Here is a 23,429-nt window from a genome sequence, read left to right on the forward strand (position 1 = left end):
CTGTTTACCAAATGATTTGGAAAAAGAAGGGAATGACAGCAAGGGACAAATTCCTGTAGTGTACACCGTTTGTTTTGGTAGTCTAATCTAGAGGGATGTAGGTGGTTTTTTAGGTAATAAGAAATGGGACAATACAGTGTCTAGCACAGACAGAATACATTTTCGGTAAGCTTTGAACAGTGCTGGCTAGAGTAATATTTTCTAAATCATGTGTTTTTACAGTTTTTTTTAATTAAGCATAACCTCTGAGAAAAAGGATATCAATATAATTTTGAACTCTTCAGTGTGAACTTCTTGCCAGTGTGCAGCAGGTAGCAAGACTAGATCAAGGAAAAAGGAAAAAAACAATACAGAAAATCATAGCAAAACTATAAAAGCCCTTTCACTACTGAATAATGTAGTTAAGTGTAAATACTACATGTAAGTGTGCTCATTGCCGTGACACAGTTAGACAAGGACCAGAAAAGAAAGTGAAACTTAGCAGTCTAATGACTAGGGCTGTTGCAAGGAGTAAAGGTAAACACAGGGAAAATACAAGCAGTGTGTTTAATTCTTTGGACTTTTTTTTATATTTTCCACCTAATGGTACCTAGACAGGGTAGTGATTATGGAATAAATAATTGTATGTCATCTTTATTTGATAAATTGGGGCAAATTAGCAAATGTAACTGTTAAGAGACATGAATTTTAGGAAAGCCAAAAGACAGAAGAAAATTCTTTGCAATCTGAAATTATTAAAAAATATTTTTTGTCAGTAAGACAGTCCTTGCAATTAGCTTTTGAGTTTTCCTTGGTTTGGTTTTATTTTATCAGATAATTTATTCAAGCTTTTCATATTACTTACAGTAGATGTGAGTTTATTGCTGGAAAAGGGAGGTGGTCTAGAGCAGGGAGTACTAAAGAAGCTGCACACTTCAGTAGTAACACACCAATGCGGGTGGAGAAGCATTTTTGGCTCTGCCTGATTTAGAATGAGGTACCATCTTTACTCATACATAGTTTTAGATATCCATGTGAATTTCAAAGAGGGAGTGCTAAGGGTGGATGTAAGAGTGATGGGGTAAAAGTTTTGATTCAGTGTTTAGTGCTGGTGGTGTAGATGTGTAGTATGAACAAGGTATCTGAGCTCTTATTTGTAATAGCAGTGCTCAGTTGACCAAACACTGAGACCTTCAAGATTATTTTTTCGCCAGACTCTTTCAACAGCAGTGGGAGATGAAGCCACTGGCTTTCATGTAGAGACCTACACTTAAATCTCTGAACCTGGAGCTAAGTCCCAGCCTTATTGCTTATCTTTGAATTTATTACTGGAATACATATTTGCATTTATCTATATTAATGGAAACCGAACAGTTTTTTACATAGTTTGATTCCAAATCAGGTTATTTCAATGATTTCTGTTCTTGGTTCAATTAAAAAAAATTATATTCCACTTCAGGTCTTCAAAGCATCTTGATGCTTAAAACTCATGTAGATGGTTTGTTGATTTTCACCCCATAGGAATTTTTGATGACAAAGTAATCCAGGTTATTCCTTGTTATGTGGTAGCATAAGAAGTAACCACAATAACCACATTTGATTTGAAATTAAATAAGAAGTGTAACTTATCAAAAAGTGTTTGCTCTTAGATATAATAATAGTAATGTTTTCTTCAGTGGACACATTCTCTTTTGCAGTCTCCCAGTGAAGTGTATAGCTGGAAGAGAAATTCCTCTCTGAGTCACAAACATGCTTCTCCTTCTGATCCACTTTATTATGGAGCCCAGAGGAAAACAGGAGCTGCAAAACAAACCAATTGTGTTACCTTATTGGCTTCTAATCAAATAGTCCGAATTTTAGCACCCGGAGATGTGCCTCTGAAAGACATTTACCCAAAAGGTAAGAGGTTCATATACTTGTGCTGCAACACACTAGTTTTTGTTTCATAATCTGCTATCACTCATTAATTTTTCCAGAATGTTCTTAAACAGTCACAGAGCAAGCATTTCAGAAGGAAGGAGTTTAGTGGCACATAGTTTTAAAATTAATTTGAATCTTATTAGCATGCTGAATTATACTTCTGAGAAATTAACAGGGTGTCTACACTGTGGATGTCTCAGTAGATGGGATTTTCCTCTGTCTGCAGAGGAAACCCAGTAACAGAAGATGATCATTCCAGTTCAGCAACTGGCCTTCACCAGTACTTCTAGCTTCTGCTCTGCATCACACAGAGATGCAGTGATAAACTTGTTGTATGACTAACTCAGAATTTTATCCCCAGCAGGGACAATAGGGAAGGTTATTTTGGGAATGTATGTGAGCCTGTCTGCTTCTTTGTCTTCCTCTTCATACTTTTCAATATTTGCACTTGTTTTGCTGGGGATGTTGCAGAGGACATCCCTGCCTCCGGCTTTAAATCTGCTTTTATGGACCTGTTGTCCACAAGTTTATCTGGTGCCTCTTTGAAGCTGTGCATCTCCACAGCAAAGTCACAAGTTCATGGATTTTTGTGATCAACTGATCTCTTACCAGGTTTCTAGGTGCCCCTTATTCTAGCATTGCAGGCTTTGGTGAGAAACAGTTCTGCAGTCGCCTTAACGATTGCCTTCATGACTTGGCAAACTTCAGTCACTCCAGCCTTCTCTCCAAACTGAAGAGACCCAGACTATTTAGTTCTTCTCCTGTCCAAGAGAATGTTGCATGAACGTTAACATGCAACAAAACCATCCTACTTTCTGACACTAAAAAAGCAGGTGTAGACTACAGATCTTCAGACATTTTTGTGCTGCTATGCCAAGCTTTCTTTTACCATTATAACTTTAGCTTCTTCAGCCTATAACTGAAAATATACCAATTAGTGCTAAATAACAGCATTTGTGAGTTTTACATTAATTACCTTTAGAAATCTGCAAAGTTTACTATCAAAAGAGAAAATGCCCAAAATATTTTTGTATATTAAAATGGTTGATTTCATCAGCACAATAAGCTATTCCTGATTTAGTCCCTGTGTCCCTATTCTGACCCAGAATAAATATTTTATTCCAAATTAACTCAAACAGAATGACTGATTTAATCTGCCTGTTGTCATTTAACACAGATCAACTTCCCTATGTAGAGAAAATCTTTTATTTATTACCAAGAGGATAAAACACTTACTTGACTAAAGAAGCCAAGTCAAGGATATCAACAAGGTAGAAAGTTTAAGTTACCTCTGTTTGTAACTGAAGGAAAGATTACCTCTTAAAAAGATTAAACTTAATAAAATTAGTTGGAGTTAGAATCTTGGAACTAATTATACAACTTCAGGCTGTAATCTTCTCGTACTTTATAAACTGCAGAAGGGTCAGACTGGGTCACTTTTTTTCAGGCCTTCACAGAAAAAAAAAAAAATCTGAATCTGAAGCAGATGTTTTAGAAGGTAAATCTTCTGACTAACTAAAATTAGTTTACTAATTTGGGAGTGAGGGAAGTGTCTTCCCTTAGTGCTTCCAAATGATACCTAAATTGAGATCTTGACTGCTATTTCTAAAAGCCTTTAAGTTGCTGTGCCATATTACACCTTGTACTGCTAGGTTATTATAATTAAACACCGGGGGACATTCTTCATGAGTCCAGGATACCAGTAACCTGAGCATATTATCAGTCTGAGAATTGGCTTCTGTCTGACCAAGCAGTTTATTTTTTTTTCTCAGGTGTGATGAAATATATTTGTGAATAGGGATTGATAGCTTGAAATATATAGAAAATAGTGTGAGGTTTGCACAGTGCTTTATGGCTACTTCAGCTGAAAGATTTCATGCCTTGAAGATCATTATCATTGATTTTTTTTTCTAAATGATGTTTTAATTTATGAATTACAAAGACTAATTTTAACTGAATCATATTTAATATAACCTTACTGATTCAATTAAATAGGACCTGAGTAAGACTCTAGGTTTTTTGTTCTATAGCCTTTTTCAGGACTTTTTCAAGACATCTCCCTTTATCAGTTAGTGGCTGGATTTTCTAGTGGAAGAGGAGCTATGAGGGAAATCCTGTGGTAACTTGTGCTACTCAGCATGTCATGAAAAAATTGAAAAATGAATTAACACTGAGGTAACAGTGCTGATGATAGTGGTTATTATTCATTGTAGGAAGGATTTACCATGGAGAATTATGAGAAGAACTACAATTCTGAATGCAATAGAAATAACAGGTGAAATTCAGTGTAGATGAATCTGTGGAGGAAGAAAAAAATTCTAATTCTACATCAAAAAAGAGGGGATGATGAGAACTTCTTACAAGCATTATTTTGCTGTCATGATAGATGGTTTCCTTAAGATAGCAGCTCAAACTCAGTAGTACTTGAAAAAAGGCAAATAAAATGTTAAGAATTACTAGGGAAGAAACAGAAAAAAAGCAGAAAATCTCTTTGTGCTGTTGTTCAAATCCACATGTCCTTAACACTCTTTAGTTTTGGTTCTCCATCTCAAGGTGGGAGAAGGCTGAACTGGAATAAGTTCAGAAAAAAACAAAAAGGATGAGCAAGATTGCATTGGCCAACCCTCCAACATGTGAAGACAAGGTCAGGAAAGGGACATATGGTAGAGCTCTACAAAAACATGTATGACATGGAAATGTGGAAAAAACCAACAATTTTGCACTCAGTACCAGACTTAGGGAGCAGCTAATGAAGCTATTAGAAAATTCATCAAAACAAACAAGATATAGTTCTTCATAGAGTACTAACCTATGAAACCACTTCCCAAAGCATGTTGTGAATGTTTATTTTTCCAAAAGAAAACTGGTCAAATTCCTGGAAAGGTAACTAAATACATAGATATAAAAACATGGACAGCACATTCAGTTTAAGTTCCCTAGTTCCCTAGATTGGAACTAATTGGTGGCTTGAGGAAAATACCATGTGCACTTGTCCTTTCTTACACATTTCAAGCACCTAACTACTCTTGGAAACAGGATACTAGATTAGAGGAACCTAGTATTGCCCTTACTATGGCACAAATCAAAAATATTTCCAAGTGAAAAAGAGAAGACAGGAAAAGAGAAGCATGTGTCTTTGTGCTCACTTGGAAGGTGAAATAATAAGGTAGTAGCCCTTATGATGCCCATTTGAGATTCTGTTTTTGCAAGCTTCTTTGCTGGGCTGTTGTTTCTTTTGGAGTTTGCCTCTCCATCTCACTAATTGATAGAGTATTTGATTGAATACACATTACCTACTACCAATTGCTGCCTAACAGTCTTGGTCCCTTGAACTTCAGTGCTGCTTATTCCTAATTGTGCTCCATTGTTTCTGTATTGGAAACCTGTAATTACTTACCTATGAAAGTTGTATCCTTCCCTGGGAGATGGTAAAGTGAAGCAAAGGCATCCTATTACATGAAATCAGGTATGTGTCAGTCCCTTGAAGTTCTTGCACTGTTGTCTTCTGTTCCTTTGAGAATCTGTTTTACATTTTTGATTTTGTTTCCATATCTATCAGATTTTCTTTCTCATCTTCTTGGACAGCTGGTCAGTTCTGGCATACAGTCTTTTATTTCTATTAATAATTCAAAGTACTCAGCCAAACTCTAGCTTACTCCAATATGTATTAGTGAAGCTGTTCCAGGAACAATAAGCAAAGAAATATTTGTCTGTGTGTTTTATTGGAACTGTAAACCAAATGATAGTTATTTTTGAAAAGAAGTTATAACAAGTAATAATTTCCCCAAAGACTGCCAAATAGATGTATGGACACAAAATATAAACTCAGAGAAGAGATCATGGCAGAATCCAGCAAAGAAGAATTAATGTTTATTCTAAAAACAAGACTGTAAAGATGAGGGACTACTTGAGATCAAATATTTACTTGGATTCTCAGCACTTTCTATAGATGGACATAAAATAACACCCTGTTACTGAGTGTGTATTCCTGTGAGTATGACAGTAACTGGAACATGTAGTGTAATACAATGTTACCAAAATAGCCTTGACACATCATCTGGTCCACCTGTTTATATAGGGACAGGATGACGTGTAATCTCTTCTTAACTGAGGTTTGTCAAACAATTGGCCTATTGCATTGCTTCATTCTCCTTTTATAAGAAAAGCTTTTCATGGTATCCATCTTTTCTTTCTCTAAACAAAACTGAATTCTTCATGTCACCTTCACTCAGGATAATATTGCTCTCTTTATAACGATCTTCTCAATAGGATTGGATGTGTTTAAAAAAAACAAAACTCTGTTTAGACAAGAAAAAAAATCCTTGCATTTGTGCTTATAATCCATCTGTTCTGACCACTTTGTCATCCTCAGGAGTATTTCATGTCACAGAACCATGGAATGGATAAGGTTGGAAGGGACCGCTTGAGGTCATCTGATCCAATCTCCCTGCTCAGCAGGGTCCTCTAGAGTATGCTACTCAGGATTGGGTCAAAACAGTTCCTCTCCAGGGAAGGAAACTCTACAGTCTCTCTGGGCATCCATTTCCAGTTTCAGGCGTTCCAGTTTCTGTGCATCATTTTCTCACTGTTGCCTCTTGTCCTATTGATGGTCCATCCTCTAACACCCTCCCTTTAGACATTGATGTGGTCCCTTCTCAGTTTTCTTTTCTTGAGGCTGAGCAGGCCTCAGTCCCTCAGCCTTTCCTCATAAGAGAGTTGCTTCAGTCTCCTCATCATCTTTGTAGCCCTCCACTGGACCTGCTCCAGGAGCTCTATGTCTCCCTTGTACTGAGGAGCCCAGATCTGAACATTGTGTCTGTTTTCCTTAAAGTCTGATGTCTGGAGCTGTGCATAGCTGTTCTTCTCCGTCAGGCTTTGGCAAAAGAAGAACAAACTTCACTTGTTCATGTCTAATGTTCATGTTTCATCATCAGGATTCTTGACTGCAGTTCTGGGGCCTGGCCAGCAGTTCTTGCGTAGCATTTAAACATTTGATTGCCTTGTTGTCAGCTTCGTACTCTGCAATCCTTTGTCTTTTTATTGTCTTTAATTTGTTTGATTTGTGTTCTTTCTCTAATTGATTAACTTAATTTTTAATTCTTATCCCACAGTTCTACCCTTTCTAGTTCAGTATCTGCCCTTGTTCTAGATCTTCATCAGAATTTTTCATGTGTATCTTACTCTTTGTTACTAACAAAAGAGAGAAATCACATTTTAAAATAGTAACAAAATCTAGGGGAAACCAAAAGTGGCCTTTGGCCCACAAACCTGCATTTTCCCAGATCTTTTTCCCCTGTTCCTGATGTGTTTGATATTCCCATTTTTATGAAGATGACTAAAGTCAATAGACATGCTGCTGTAGGCATGTATACTATAGATATATAAATACCTTGGGTATGCATGAGGTGCTGCTGTGAGTTATTCGGTGTGCTTCTTTGAATATTAGATCTCCTTATGCTGCTGATCATGTTGGTCTTTTCTGTGTGTGCTCTATGCAAGCATCAGCATTTCTGCAGGTAAGGTCGGACTCCTTCATTTCAAGGAGGTGAAAGATACATTGTTTCAGAGGAAAATCTAGACTTGCTTTCATCTTGTGACAATGACATTTTGTATCCATATTGGGCAATGGGATTCAGTCTTGTGGTTTCTTTTCTAAAAACCTGCCTCAATTTACTCCACGCAGATGAAAGTCAGCTCCTAACTGGAAGCCACTTCTGAGGCCAGGCACAATGTACTCTTAAGATGGCAAAAGCCAATGTAGGTACACAAACACAAATTTATTTCTGAGGGAAGGACCATATATTAGCTGTATTCATTAAACTGTCCATAAACAGAATATTTCATACACGATAGTCTAGGGTGTATAAGTTATAAAATCTTTGCATATTGAGAATCTGCCTCCAAAAAGAGTGGTTCAATTTCAGGGAACAGCATTTAGGTTGGTATTATTGAGACGTTTTCAAGTGGAAGTCATAAACACAATGTTTTGATATGTTCCTCAACATGTGTTTAAAGTCAGATATACAACTGACATTATCTTCTGTGACAGATCAAAGCAGCGAGGTTGGGACTGCAGTAATACTTGAATAGTGCTTTTGTGAGCAAAGTGATATTTGTGAGTAATTTTGACACTTGCTGTAAAAATACATTGTTCTTTTGTAACTGTGACTGTCTGATTACTCACTATTGTAATAATTAAACAATTCCTTATTTGCAAGTTATATTCCTGTATTGAATATGAAAGCATATCATTTTCTGACAGGTACTGTATAATAAAATGTTTAAATTTAAACTGCTAAATGCAAATGTAATAACCAGTTAATCATGCAGCTGGAAAATAACATGTTTGTTTGTTTTCAGATGTCACTCCTCCACCAGCTGCTGGATACTTGGAAGTAACAGATCTTAATTCAAAGAAAATCAAATACATTGCAATTCCTAGGTAACTAATTTTATTGACTAGATCACTGTCATCTTAAAAGGAGAGCAAAGAGAATTTAGTGTCTATTATAACTTCAGGATAAGCAAATATTTCTTTTGATGTGGAAAGTAAGACTAATTAATACCTAGTATAAAATTTTACAAACATTGCAGTTTATTTTTGTCAACATTATTTTTTGGTTTTTACTAGGAAATGCTGATGAAAATGTAGCAATTAATTAGTAAATATGATCGGTAGCTTTATCTTTTGATTTTCATTCCCTTTGTTCCTTCCCCCTCTTCCATCCACTTTATTCTCAACCCTGTTTCATTATGGTTTGCAGTCTATATTTTCTTGTCCTTTTTCCCTGTCTTTAGGATCTGAGAAACCCACTGCTAGGTGTTAGGAAACTGGGAATCAAGTTCTGGTCCAATATAAAGTTTACTTTGAAAATAGCTTGAGCTTTTCTGTAGTTCTTCCTTTGGAAAGTATACATTCCCATGTATCTTGCATGATACACAAGTATCTTGTATGATAAATTAAAATAGCCAGATTCTATGGCTTCTGTTTGGTTTTAACATCTATGTCTCACAACTCTGTGGAGAGTATTTGCAAATGTTTTATTTTATAAAGATATATTTTGTCCCAAATTGTAATTTTCTACTGTAATAATAAACATTTTTGTTTCAAATAGCACTTTCTCCACTTTGTGTATTTAAATAGTACATGTATGAAACTCACACATGAAGATTTTTTTTTTATTCTATTCTCTTAATATTGGTTAAGTGGTTCTTTAATAATCTGGGGAAACTCACACATGAAGATTTTTTTTTATTCTATTCTCTTAATATTGGTTAAGTGGTTCTTTAATAATCTGGGGAAATTTTAATTAATAGAGAATTATTTTTGCACTGTTTGCTATTTATAATTGGTCCATTGGGCTGCATCTTACACAGTCATTCAAAAATGAAAGACATTACCATAAAAATAGTGAGGAATAGCTTTATTTTTCACTAGGATTTTATAGGAAATAACAGAAATTATAAAGCTATTTTTCAACACTAGGACTCTTAAGCTAGCATTAGGATTTAAGCTGTGTATGGCAGATCTGAGCAGAAGTCCAGGTTTAAAAATGTACTCCAGTAAGAACTGATGAGGAAACTTAAGTTTTCATCATAAATGCATGAATAGTTCTCTGTTAAAATCTAACAACCTTTCTTCCTTCTGGCAAAGTTAGCCCAGACAAATGCTCAGATAACTTTCAGCTGAGTTAGTACATGGTGGTTTCAGTAATAGGTAGAAGCCTGTGTGTTGCTCCTTCTTATCTTTTTGAAAATTATTAATTTTGCTATTAGTGCAGGTTGCCAAGTCATTTATGCATGTAATTAACAGTAATGAAAAATGCACAGATTCTTCCCTGCATTGTCTAAATTTCCTTTCATATTATGTACTTATTATTATTTACTATGTTCCCTTCTTTTTATGTACTTATTATTACTTATGTACTGTCTTTAAACAGTAAATTTTTGTCAGAAAGCTGTTTAAAAAAGTGCTACAATTCTCTGTACATAAAGCTGTTAAATTATCATTGTTAAATGAGTATTTAAATCTTAATATTTTATTAAAGCACTAGAGAAAGGTGTTACTCTAAGTTGATGGAAGTGTATTTTCCTCAGTGCTCAGATCATGTTCTCTCTATTTTAGTTTAATACTTTTCAGTAGCATCTTTTAAAACTTTTTATATTCTTAATAGTTTTTTTTTTTTCTAAAGATGGACTACTTTTAGATAGACGAGGTACTTCAGTGTATCTAAACTACAGCAGTGGTTTTGGCAGCATGTTGCCTTTCAGCCTGGGCTTTTATACTGCTTCTTACACAATCAGGTATCTTTGTTACATCCAGTTTCAGTAGGTGGAAAGTTTCAGACAAAATAGTGGGTCCATGTGCCTGAGTTATAGTCTCTCATGAAATGAGGATGTAATTTCATTTAATTGTCGCCTTGACTGCAGAAATACTCATCCCCCTTTTAATTGCAGCTTCAAAAAAAAAAAATCACGTTAATTCATGTTTTCCAGGTCACAGTCTCTCTCTCCATATACATCTTGGCTCTCTAAGATCTCCGATGCTGATGCTCTGCTGGCACCCCTGGGCAAAGTGGGTTTGGTTACTGTGGACATGGGAGGAGGTGTGAGGCTTTGGGAGACTGGGCTGGAAAGCCTCCAGCAGTCACTGCAGGACTGGAGGAACATGATTGGCCAAGAAGACGGTCGTCCTGTGCAGGTAGGACTTCACAAAGCTGAACTGGAAGATGTAACAAAATGAGCTATGGATGAGTTTTCAGCTGGGAAAGGAGTTGAGGGGAGAGGTGTGTTGAAAAACATTATGAAGTAGAAGTGCACCTGTGAGAAAAAAAATTCATAGATTTCTTCCCTGAAAAAAAGAGGCACAGTAGCTTAATTTGAAAACATTTTTAACTCCTATAATTATGGTTACTGACAGACTCTTTCTTTCACACTGTTTGTACTTTTGCCAAATTCCAGTGCAATTAAATGCAAATAAATTCTTTATCTCCTACTGATTTTTAACCGTAACTTTCAAAATTAGAATAATGAAATTAATTTTTAAGAAAATTACATACTTTTCCAGAGTTCAAATTCTTGGAAAAAGATATTGGGGTTTTACTTTGAAAAAGAAACTTGAAACCTAGGTGAAAAATGCCTTGAATTCACAGTAGAGCCTTTGGCTGATCTTGATAATTTTCCCAGCTGAGCAGAGTTGCAAGGATCTCCATACAGCCATGTTCTCATGTGGAATGTTTAGGGAGATGCTGAAAATATACCGCATATACATGTATGGTGTGTGTGCGTGTATGTATGTATGTATATACGAGTGTTCATGTACTGTTAATGGCTAACATGTGTGATCACCGTAGCAACACAGAGGGAATGTTCAGTGGCATCTTTAATTGGAACGGGAAAACAGAATGAGTCTATTCTTAACTGGCTCTCTCTCTGGTGTTGGCTGGGGGGTTGTGTGAATGAGATATATTAGGCCAAAACGTCTTTGACTTTCTTTTCCCACTCTTTGCTCCCTTTCTACAAGATGTTCTGTGGCTACAGAGACTTGGGCAAGAACTGACATGTTCTTGTTACTGGACTTCAGCAAATGCTATTCATAAAAGTCATGACAAAAGCAAACTGTTACCCAGTAACAGCTTTGTGCTCAACACTTGTGGCTTTGCCAGTGTCATGTTCATTGCCAGGGCAACAGCACTAGCACCATCTTATGGTCATATATAGTCGGTTTACACCAGCCCAGGGAGTTTGACTAGTTTTAATTGTTACTTTTTCCTTTTTTCTTTTTTTTTTTTTTTTAATAACTTGTTATTTTATTCAACAGTATTACTATATTGTCAATAAAAGCAAACAAACTACTAGACAATACTGGCTTGGAAAGTACACTCCATAAGAAAATTTAAGTCATTTAACTAGTAATCTCAAGTAGCTATTTTAAAGAAGGCTAAGAAGTTTCACCACAGTCACAACATAATTTTCAAAATCTGCTGTAGAATTCCTCTCCACTGACAGCCTGCCTCACTACTGGGCACACTCCAGGGTAAAACCTCCTTAGAAAATCTTTCTATTTTCCTGTGTCAAGCCAGTGGTTTGTCAGAACTGAAATAGTATGCTCTTTTGTTGCCATATTATATCACAGTACAAGCTGGCTTGTACTGGGCAAATTAATTTGGCTACCCAGCCAGTTCCATTAACTAGCCCCTGGGCTGACTGACAGGAACTCCAACCAGTTATGTTCCTTCCTAAGCTGCAAGCATATCACTGGTCCAGGATGTGGGAGGCGTAAAAGATCAGACCAATGAGCTATCCAGACCAGGTTTTTCAAATGCCCATTATAAAGAAGGGCTGACGAATAAACTCTCTCTTTTGCCACATGAACATTGGGTGAGTGGTTTTCTTTGTCTCCGACCCACTCCCCCCCACATTCACACTCTTTGATTTGTGCTAAAGGACTGGAACAAAGCCTCCTATATGATCTTCTGACTTGCATGATTATCACTAACTTCTGTTTCCCTACTTTACTTTTTTGCTTTGCTTTGAATGGAAAGATAACAAGACCTAAGAAGCTTTGTTTACAAAGGCATTGCAGAGCAATAAGAAATAAATTAGGTCTTTTATTTTATGTAATCTCCAATAAGGTAATAGATATGTAGTTGCTGTGTAAACTCTGTACTTTGCTAATTCGAAATGAAGGCCTTTACCTTTCCTACTTAATTTCTCAATAGGCCTAGACATAAAAGCAGTACTTTATTAAGGCATTCATTTCTGGAAATGAAAGGATCCTATCACCTTAAAAAGATATTCATGTAGCTTCCCTGTGTAACTAAGTATAGCAAGAACATGTCTCTTGATCCAGGGACAATTACTTTGCTAAGAATGCTGAAGCTAAATATATCCTGATACCTGTTTTTGCAAAGTTGGACATATTTTGCAGCTATGTATTGATCTGATCATTCAAGTATATGAAAATTACCTCCTTTTGTGTAATGTTTTGTGCACATGCTCGTGTTAAGTAGCTTCAAGTCTAATGAGGTTTCTCTAGTTCTTTGACTAAACCCATCGTTCCCAGTCATCCTGTAGCAGAAACTCACTTCAATAGAATTGTCAGTGTTCCACATACCACCCCCCACCTCCAATCTCCCCTTCCCTTAAAACTGCCATTGTTGTATCTCACAAAACTGCGACAAGCTTAGCAAAGCTTATTATCCCTTCGTGGTGATGTCCTTAGACTGATCCAAGACCTGTCTATGTGGTTGGGAACCACTGATCTGCAGAAACACACACAAATTTGTTGAATATTCCTGACTCTTTAGAGAAAAAAGAATTAGAGGGCTTTCAATATAAATATAGTTTCAAAGAATTGGAATAAAATCTTCAACGAGGCTCCAGTTGGAACTATTGGTACTATCTTCTAGGGCTGCATTTTTGCTTTCACAAACATGTTAGCTCTGAGAAGAAGGCTGAATATAGATAAGCAACGAAACAGAGGAAAACAAACAGCTGTTCCACTTGTAATCAGTAATTAGGCTCCCTTGATATAATTTGTGGCAATCTTCATAACAGTCAACATTTGTTTTGTATTGTTGACATACTCAGCAGAGTTCAAACTGTTGAAGTCTTGAGGCTACCAAATTAGTTTATCAAAATATGGTATGTGTTTACATAAGCCTGCATTTATACAGGCAGGTCAGAATATTTTCTCATTTATTGAAATTTTAAACTCAAAATAAGACTACAGTATTCTGAAATTATTAAAGTGGAATGTCTAAAATACAACATCTAAACAAAATACTGTATTATCTAAAGCTGTGAACTCTACTCCAAAAACCATTGAGCTTTCTCACTGTTTGGTGTCTCCAACAAAAAGGTCACTTCATTATCAAATACCAGAAGAGAATTTGAAGGACAATTTATTTTTAAAATTTTGCCCTAAAGTTTCATGGCAATAAGCAGACATTGATAAGCTTGTATTTCTTTTTTCATCCAAGGTTTATTGATGGAAATTAAATAGAACAGCACTGATTACATTCTGATATAGTAAGCATTATTTAGTGGCATGTCTCATTTAGATAAAGTACAGTGCTTAGATTAAAAAAATTTAAAAGTACATCATTAGAGGTATTTCAGTAGATGTTAAGGCATTTATCTGTGACTATTAGCAAAAACATTTAGTTCCGTATTCACTCCACTTAATGTTCTCCTCCTGTAGACTGTTGTCCAAAATGTTTCATGCTGCCTACTCAGTATGCCATTGTTTTCAGAAGTCCCAGGACATATCCAAACCTGTAGAGTGCATGAAAATATACTTAGTCAAAGATTGCAAAAGCTTTGCCATCTAGTTTATACTAATATGTATCTTAACTCAAAATCAGATTTACAACATTTTTTTAAATCACAGTGTAGTCTTGGTCTAGGTCATATCACCATGCAAAGTGACATCCTGAAGCTGAGGATAGTCTCCTGCCATTTCAGATTGTCCAAAGAAGTGATCTGATTGATTAAAGAAAAATAATAATTCTTGTAAACTAAGATTTTTAGGAGTTTATTTGGGTGGGGTATTTTTTTGTATCTGTTGTTTAATGTATTTGTGGGACTTGCAGTAGTTGTATCATCTCCTACATGCATGAGATGGGTTTTTGAAATTGCAGTAGTGCCCTCTGTTTGTGGCTGTATATAAAGGCCTAATGAGTTAAGTAGTTGTGATTGTGACTATTTTGATTTCCTATGGACTGATCTCTCTCATATTTGGTATAGGAAGCCTTCCTCATAAGCATTCAGGTACGTAGTTGGAAATAAATTCATACTTACATCTAAATGAATAGTTAGCAAGTAAAAAAAGAGAGACTTCTTTCCATTTTCCCATCTTTCTGCTGTCCTAAAACAGGGTCACAATTTCCTGCTACATCCCAGATCTTAAAGGTCAAGGCCTGCTTGTTTTACAGTACACTTCTTCAAGGATGGATATTGCTTGTGTCTCTGGCCCCTGACAGAGCCCCACTCCAACATGTGTTCTGTGTAATGTGTGGTTTTCCTCAAAAACTTAAAAAGTTGAAACGTTTGACTCAGGTTATGTCTCCTATAACTCTAGGAAACTCAGGTGAGTTTCCTAGATGATTCAGGTTCAGCCAATATGATGTCAAGACCACATAGTGTAGGACTGAGCAGAGTAAAGATGTAGCACGTGTGAATTGAGTGGGCACCAGCTGTTTAAAAATAGATAAAGAACATTTACCCATGAGCGAGTGCATGTGCTGTGTAGAACCTGAATAATACAAGACCTACATGATCCCACCTCTCTAGTCTGAAAGCTGATGGGCAACACTCACCTTAAAAAATGACGTACTTCTTTGTAGGTGTGTCAGTCCAAAGGAAATGTGTAAGAGAGACACTGACACCTTAGTATGAGACCAGGCCCTTCCAAGGAAAAGGATCAGCCTGGAAATGTTTTCTCCCATTTTTTCCTCACTTTGCTTTTGTGACTTCGCCTGATGTAAAGGTTGGAGTCAAAGTTGAGTACACTCCTGAAGTATTCATAATGCCAAAAGTCTCACATTTCCTATTAAAGTTAAAAGAAAACCAATCACATTGAATTAGGTGATGGGTGTGCAAATGTAGCTGAGTGTGTGTATCTTATGTATTCACACACAGGTACATGTATATATTTGCACACACACATACACACACGTGCTCATTTTTTCCCCAGTTGTCATACCTAGACATTGGTTCTCTTGAATTAGAATTACCTGAAGGATCATCATAACTTTGCAGGCAGCCAGTCCCAGAGGGACTGTATTTCATAATGAGCAAGAATTGAAAGTCGATTTGGATAATGATCGTCTTATTCCCTTCCTTGAATAGTCTCATTTATTCCATTTGTATTCCATGCAGCTAATCATGTAGAACTCTACATGAAGTATTCACTCCTTAAGTGAATTCATATTGTTTTATTTTATTGAATGCATCCTTTTTTTCTCTTGTTATTTTCTGAAGCTGTACTTTAAAATTCAGGTTAATGCAAGTTCACCTGATGAAATTTATTATTTTAGGTTGGATGTTCATCTAAAGAATAATTAATTCAGGAGTTTCAGTGATTCCAACTTGCTTATGTTTACTGCTCAGAATCTACTTTAATCTATACTGATGGTTTGGGGTTTTTCTTCCTTTATAAAAAGTGACATTGTACTTTATAACATAACAAAAATCCAGCCTTTTCCTGATGTTAAAACTGAACTGGGCAAAGCTGCAGTTCTTGAATTGAGACAAAAGCATGACCTTTAGCAAGAGTGGTTCTTCTCCCCACCACCCTCCCGTTCTCTATTTTCTACTTTGCACCAAGCAGTCTTTCTAGCCACATGAGGGCAGCAGTAGGCTAATAACAGTGATTTCCCTCGGCTTTTAAATGCTGTCTGTGCAAACCCCATAAATTATGAGGAATACATGCAGTGGAGAGTTCTTGCAAGTTTGGAATAACCATATGATGGCATTCTGCAGACCTGCACAGGATCCTGAAAATCTTGAAATACTGCAGATTGCAGAGTTCGTTAGTTAATAGGTGGATTCCAAGATATAGTTTGATAGCACTTCCAGTTCTGAGATCCACGAGCCCCAAATCCACAGTTTAGTTCTGTGACCTCTTCCCGGGCCGTATAATTTATTCAGCTGAGGACTAGCAGCTGTGTGCCAGCCCTTGAATGAAGGCAACTGAGTATGGGGAAGCATGAGACTGGAAAGCTGTGAACTCACAGAGTTAAATAACTGCATGTCTCTAAAAGTATTTTTGGGATAAAGTAACTCAGATAAAGATCACTGGCTCTCTGTCACATACCTTTTCTATACATTTCCTGAGCTTGAGTGAGGCCCTTGTTAGAAGCACAGTACAAACACGTCTAAAATACATTCTCTTTCCTAAGGAGATCTTCCAGTCTAATTGGAGCAGACAGACAGAGCAGGAGGGAAATAACCTTAACTTTCTAGTAGAGCAGTCTGATGCAGCACAAAGTTCCCTTTCTTTCTCTGACGTTCCTGTGGAAGCCCAAACTCCTCATGGGAGAAAAGGTTATTACCTGACCATACCATCTTGAAGATCTCAGAAAGTCTGGAGCAGTGCACATTGCTAACATAAAGGCTGGAGCTCCTAACACCAGTGAAATCTTGCTGTCCCAGGAAGACAAATGCATACTGATAATTATGCCCTTATGTAAGTGGTTCCCTGATTGGTGAAAGGACAAACATAGGGAAAACTTAAGTAATCTGATATGTTACACTAATCACTAATACCAATTATAAGAGGCTTTCCTTTAGAAAAAAAAAACAGTGTAGTAGATATGAAATAATTTCTGCCTCTGCTTCTTAAGGACAGCATTGACAAGGTCCTAGGTATACAGAAAATCAGGCTTTTCTCCTTCCACATGTAATTTTTTTCAACTTTCATTTTACCCTGTGGTCTTCAGTCTGGAATATTCCAAACTGACATCATGTGTTCACTTATTCCATCTTTCTAGCTTGTCTAGGAGGTGTATAGTAGTCATGATAAATAACCAAGCTAGATGTCATCTGTCTCCTTTGATAATATTTCATAGTAGATTAGAATACTAAAAAGATGACAACCTCACATCTTATAGTTGAAAAGAACTGACTAGGGAATTTTAAATAATGACAGAGGAAAATGGACTTTATATAGGTGTTAACATAACAGAGGATCCATTAGATCGAATAAATGTATTATATTATCTTATTACTTTATTTAATTTTCCAGCTTTTAAGCCACACGCTGTATATTTGTGGGCAAAATACTCTAATGCATCTGCTGTGCAGAGTTTCTGAGTTGGTTCTTCAAGTGACAGCATTTAGTTCAAAAAAGAGCCCATCGCAGAATTTTGTACAGTGGTTTGGCTTTTTTAGTTGGTGTATATAAACTTAATTTGTAAGCCAGATACAGCTTTTTATAAGTTTCACTCCAAATCTCTACCTCTTCCCCATCTAGATTCACTTTTCTAAAATGCCGTCAAAGTTTGATGATGCTTTCAACAATTCTGGTATTCAAGACAAAAGCTTAATGCCTGTATGGATTTCAAATGTTACTTTTAGAATTAAATATTCACCAGAGTCAGATGATGCATGAAGTTTATTAGTTCAGTTTGAAGTCTTGGAAAATTTTACAGACAAGATAGAAAATCAAAGTGAAGTCAGATGAAAAAGAGAAAACATATCAAAAGTTTTATACTGCAGTGCAATAAATGTTTTTTTCACTTCAGGATACAAGTGAAGAAACAGGATGTATTTCACACATTTTTATTGTCTTATCTAAGATTAAATAGCTTTTCTGTGGAAAAATTCCTGGTGGACTCAATTTTGTGCTGTTGTGAACAGAAATTATGCTATTAATTTTTAGTACATAGAAAAAAGCTGTACATGATACAGTACAAGTGAACAAAATAGAAGCCATTAGAGGGGGTTTTGCCTATTTATGCCTTTCTCTCACCAGTTTGTGTAAGTAGATTATAAAAAGTTTTCTTTCTCTCTTTAGTAGAATCAGTTTTGCGGTAGAGTGTAAAACCACAATGGAACAGGCAGGTTAGGCTGTGATCTGCCTGATGTGGAACTTCTTTGCTCTTTGAGAATGTAATGTGTATATTCGTGCTGCTGATAAAGATTGTGTTAGAGGAAGGTATGTTCTTGTGACCTGTAAAACCCTAGGATGCAGCCTAGGATAATATTGAGAGTTTAAGGTTAGAGAAGCTCAGGAATAAAAGAAAAATAATTATTTGGTTTCAGGGAAGAATCAGTCTTTTGCACATCTGCAGAAGTACATTCCGCATTCCATGGAATACATTTCCTAATCCTTTGTGCCACTGTGGGATGGATTGCTTAATGCATTTTTCACATGGAGTGCAGTTGTGTTTTGTTACAGTCAAAGTCAATCTTTTTTCATAATAATGTATGAGAGTGAAAGCAGATTTTGTACTGATTTTGGTAATGAAATTACCATCTCCCAAATCACCCGTAAGGCAAAAATCTACAACATTTCTCTTCTTTTCCTGCAATATTCTACTGATGCATGCTCAATCTTTGTCTACAGCACTAATGAGGACAGCGAGGTAAGATACTTTACAGTCTTTCTAGTGGGTTTATGGTCATATAACTAATATTTTTCAGCAATAATTTAGTGCCTTTCATGGAAAGTAACCTGTTTTCTTCATTGACTATAAGCCACCCTGTTTAATATGTTTTATGTTAATGAAAAGGCAAAATATAAGATTAACTCTTTCCTTCCGCATCACAGATATGTTATGATAAGAGCAGATATCTTCTAATTGGATCTTGGAAGATTTCTTTCCTTTATGTTAAAAAAAGTAAATGAAGAATGGGATCTTGCCAGCCTACATCTGCCTACACTCCAGGACTGTCTAATCATGCAACAAATTAAGCTAATGCACACCTTCTTAATTTACACTGAACTAAGCACCTGAATCCTACTAATTGTATTCTGCCTCAAATCTTACTGCACACATTCTTTTCCCTATTTTCTTCTTATCAACAGTAAGAAACAACCAATAATGCAGCATTATTACTAATAGTAGAACAAGTACTTTTAAAAGCAATATTTGGGCACCCTAGAATTCTCTTTTTAAAGATTTTCCTCCATAAATATTCTTTATATCTGCAAATACTGCAGCTGTGTCCCTGTTTGCTTGTATAATTTGTATGCATTTATTCAGTTGTGACACATGAAATCGTGCTGGTTGCATCTTTAGTAAATGTGTTCTATGTGGAATGATCCACTGAATGCTTAAAAGGGCTTAGTAGAGAGGTTGATTTCTTGTCACCACATGCAACAAGGAGGAATTCCATTTATTTCTATTATAAAGATGTAAAAGCCTGTAAGGAATGCCTAGCTCTGCTTAAACATTCCCAAAAGGATAAGAAACACTTGGTTTGGGGAGGTTGGAAGAATGGAAATATAGACTATTTTTTAAAGTGAAAATTTCATCCCTTTACACCTGAGGATGTTAGCCTGGAATAAAAGTGGGGTTTTTTTCTGGTTTTTCCACCTTTTTGTACCTGAAATATTAAAATAAGCATTGTGTTTTATGTGAGAGAATTAGATATGAGTTCAGCCTGTCAGGGCCAGAGATAATTGAAACTAAGAGGTGAAAGGTCTGTTCCCCTGTACATGAGGCAGCTTGCCCCCATCGGAAACCAGAGTTTCTTTGCCATTCCTGGGGAAGAAACTTGCTTTTGTTGCTGTGAGCCCCACAAAGGAGCTTTCTGGCAAGCAGTCCTGAATGGGAGGCACTGACACCTCCTGCACCCTTCAGGAATTTTAATGAAGTTAGCCCTGTCAGGATACAAAAGTAAGCTGCTTTATTAAAAGACCATTCACTCTTTAGTCAATTTGCAGTGCTGCAGTGTCAGTTACAGGGCAGGATGGCAGGAATATCTACAACCAAAAAAATTGTCTGCATCCCAATTGCATTACAATCAGCATTAAGGAAAAAGCCCTTCGCATTTTACTGGAAGCTGTCACTTGTTGATTACTTTTCTGTTCAAAGCTAGAAATATTTTCAAGCTTGTCTGACTTCTGCTTGCAAGTTCTAAAATATATTTCCTAACCTGTAACCTTGAGTTCTCCATCTGCCAGCAGTTAAGTCTGAGTACATGTTCTGCCCCTTGTTTTTAGTGAGCCAGCTTTTTGCACAACTGTAACGGAGGCTTGAACAGTGAAATCTGTTGGCTCAAACTCTTGCATAAACCTGCCAGGAATAAATAAAATTTCAAGTGGGATAAGACAGGAGGAGATTAAATTCCCTCTCTTTCCCTGTCTTCACAATAAATACAACTTGAGGAATTTAGTCTTAAGTAAATTGTAACAGACCTGAAGAGTGAGGAGCTGATGTATGACTTAAAATACTTGGAGGAATATTGTTAATAATCTGAAACATGAATGACTGAATGATAGCTATACTGAAATGTTCATTTGACTTCAGTTGAAGTTAACAGTTAGTTGACTCCGTCAACATTCAGTTGACTTTGCTAAATGTCTTTTACTCATTACACTGGATATTATTATAAACATGTTAATAATACAGCTATTAATATACATTTAATGCAGATGTACTTTGAATAGTACTTGCTAAGATACACAAGTGCACAGTAGTGCTGCTTGGGACTCTCTTTAAATGATTAATCTTCTTTTTAAAGATTTTTTTTTTCTTCTCAGTTTTGCTGCAGTGTGGGATTAAGATTACTGGACACTAAAATGTCATTAAGGTCACCTGCACAAAATCAGCTGAAGCTAAATTTGATAATGCTTTTGGTCAGTTTTACTCAGAGAGACAGAAAGATATTTTGCAATGCATTAGAAGCAAATTAATTCTGAAATCAAAAGGGGAGTACTGTATTGTGAAAATAACTCATATATTAGAATGAAATATGGGTGTGTATGGGGCATCAGTAATTTTGATAATAGAGTACAGCATCCGTCTTCATAATTCCCACGCTTTTATTGTGGGTTATTTTCTAATGAGTTCATGCAGGCTCTTTTCTTCCCATAGCCGACAGTGTCTTGTAGCAGTGGCAATGCACAGTGTATCTGGGTCAGCTGTGTGATCCTCAATACAGCCTCTGTCTCTTACTGAGGAATTGTAAAAGTGTCAAAAGTATGCCAGTGCTTCCTTAATCTCCAGGGGTTAATGTTATTAAATTAGATGATTTCACATCAAAATTCAATAGAATTCATAGAATTCAATCCCACATTCACTTAACTGGCATGAATGTGGTTCCAGATCCACTTCCAAAATAGTTAAAATTTGTTTAGTATGCAATATGCCATAGTTTGTCTGACCAGCTGAGGTCCAGACAAAACTACCAGCCTTTGACTCATCTTCGCAGTGGCCACTATTGCAGATTGGTATGTGTTTAATGGCTGTTTGGCATAAATATGGCACAGATGTGAAACACCTGGTTTCACTGTGATGTTGAGTGCGGTAAATCATGTAGTGGTCTTCTTTCAACCTCTTTATATTCTTCATGAAGGATGATAAGATCACTTAGTTTCCAAACTGAATATGTTTGTATCAGTTTTCCCTTTGCAGTTTGCTTTTAGAATCCCAGGGTTGTCAGGAAAAAGGAAAAAAAAAAAAAGTGTAGCCATATAAAAGCATTTTGTCATACATCCATATTTTTCAGAAGAAACTGATCTAGAGCAAGTTGTTCAGATGCCAAGTATCTCTCACTGAAAGTGAAATCAGTGTTTAGCTCTATTCCTGCCTGGCTACCCATACTGTCAGGAGTTAATGGGTGTATAAGAGGCAGAACCAGAAAATTAAGTCAAAGAATTAACAAGTCATGCTATTTGTTGTTGTTTCTTGATTTCCCTTTTTTTAAGCACTCCTTTCATGCCATTGCCTCTTAAGAAAAGCACGTTCCTTTGGCATCCTTCTGACCTTAACTGTTCATATTCTTCTCATGCAAAATTTTTGCTGTTTCATTGAATTTGGAAGACCTACAAAGTCTACAAAGTCCATATGAATGTACCCATTACCTATTGCTATAAGTGCCTGAGAAAACAAAGAAAATGAGAGAACAAAAGTATTTGAAACCAGAGACTAAGATCATTGATGATTACTGAATTAGGACTCTACAGAGAATAAAATAAGAATTGTATATTCCAGGAGAGGATGGTAGTTGTGCTATTTCTGTGATAACGACTTTGAAAAAAAACCTTCCCAAACAGGGAGTGGAAAAGTGGGAGCTTTCACACTCACCAATATATATAAACAAGTTTAGATAATTTACAATTGAAGTATGTGTGCCTTGAGCGTTTTGGAAATAGTGGTTCTTTTAGAAATCAAAAGGAACTTTAAGAGGGAAAAATTCAGTTTTTCCAGCTATTCTTCTCTGACCTGTGCCTCATAGCTGGAGCTCAAGGCTGCAAGAATGAATTTGTGTGTTGTTTCACAAAGCCATAATATGCACACCAGGCAGTATGGAATCTGCACAATGATGCAGTAATGAATAGTGCCTTTCAGTGCATGTATAGCTAGGAAGAACACATATTTCTCTCAAGAAGGGGTGATTAATGAAAACTTTTTGAAAGGAAAAAAGTTCCTAGAAGTATTGCAATTAGATTCAAATGGAAAATATTCAGGAGGGGACAGGTCAACTTTTAAGCAAGGAAATCATTTATGTATTTGAAAAATACCCATCATAACAGAAATAGAAAACTCATTGTAGAAATTACAGTGAGAAAAGCCTGGCAAAGCTAGTGTGGATTTTAGGTTTGCCTGAGTCCTTTCTCTGCTTTTAGTACTTGTATCTCTTGTCTTCCTTCTCACTCTAGACAAACTAGATATTTCCTGCTGAGTGTTCTTCAGTTTCTCAGGTTCCTAATCCATGCAGTTTTGGATTCTGCCTGCTAAATCTATCTTTCCAATAGTTTCTAATGTCAAGAATTTCTCCAGTCCTCAGAGGGGTGACGTACCTGTGGCTCTTCCATCTCTTTATATTTGTCATGCTGAAGAATGTATCATTAT

General features: G+C 36.3%; 1 protein-coding gene across 1 annotated transcript in view; it reads left to right on the forward strand.

Moving 5' to 3' along the window:
- Positions 1 to 23,429, forward strand: part of VWA8 (von Willebrand factor A domain containing 8) — a 183,247-nt gene that overhangs the window by 133,409 nt on the left and 26,409 nt on the right. The window contains exons 35-37 of the mRNA XM_068182240.1: positions 1,677 to 1,878; positions 8,260 to 8,341; positions 10,396 to 10,600. Coding sequence (XP_068038341.1) covers positions 1,677 to 1,878; positions 8,260 to 8,341; positions 10,396 to 10,600 — 489 coding nt within the window. The remainder of the gene's footprint in view (positions 1 to 1,676; positions 1,879 to 8,259; positions 8,342 to 10,395; positions 10,601 to 23,429) is intronic.

The sequence above is a fragment of the Anomalospiza imberbis genome, chromosome 2 (assembly GCF_031753505.1).
Source record: "Anomalospiza imberbis isolate Cuckoo-Finch-1a 21T00152 chromosome 2, ASM3175350v1, whole genome shotgun sequence".
NCBI classification, from domain to species: Eukaryota; Metazoa; Chordata; class Aves; order Passeriformes; family Viduidae; genus Anomalospiza; species Anomalospiza imberbis.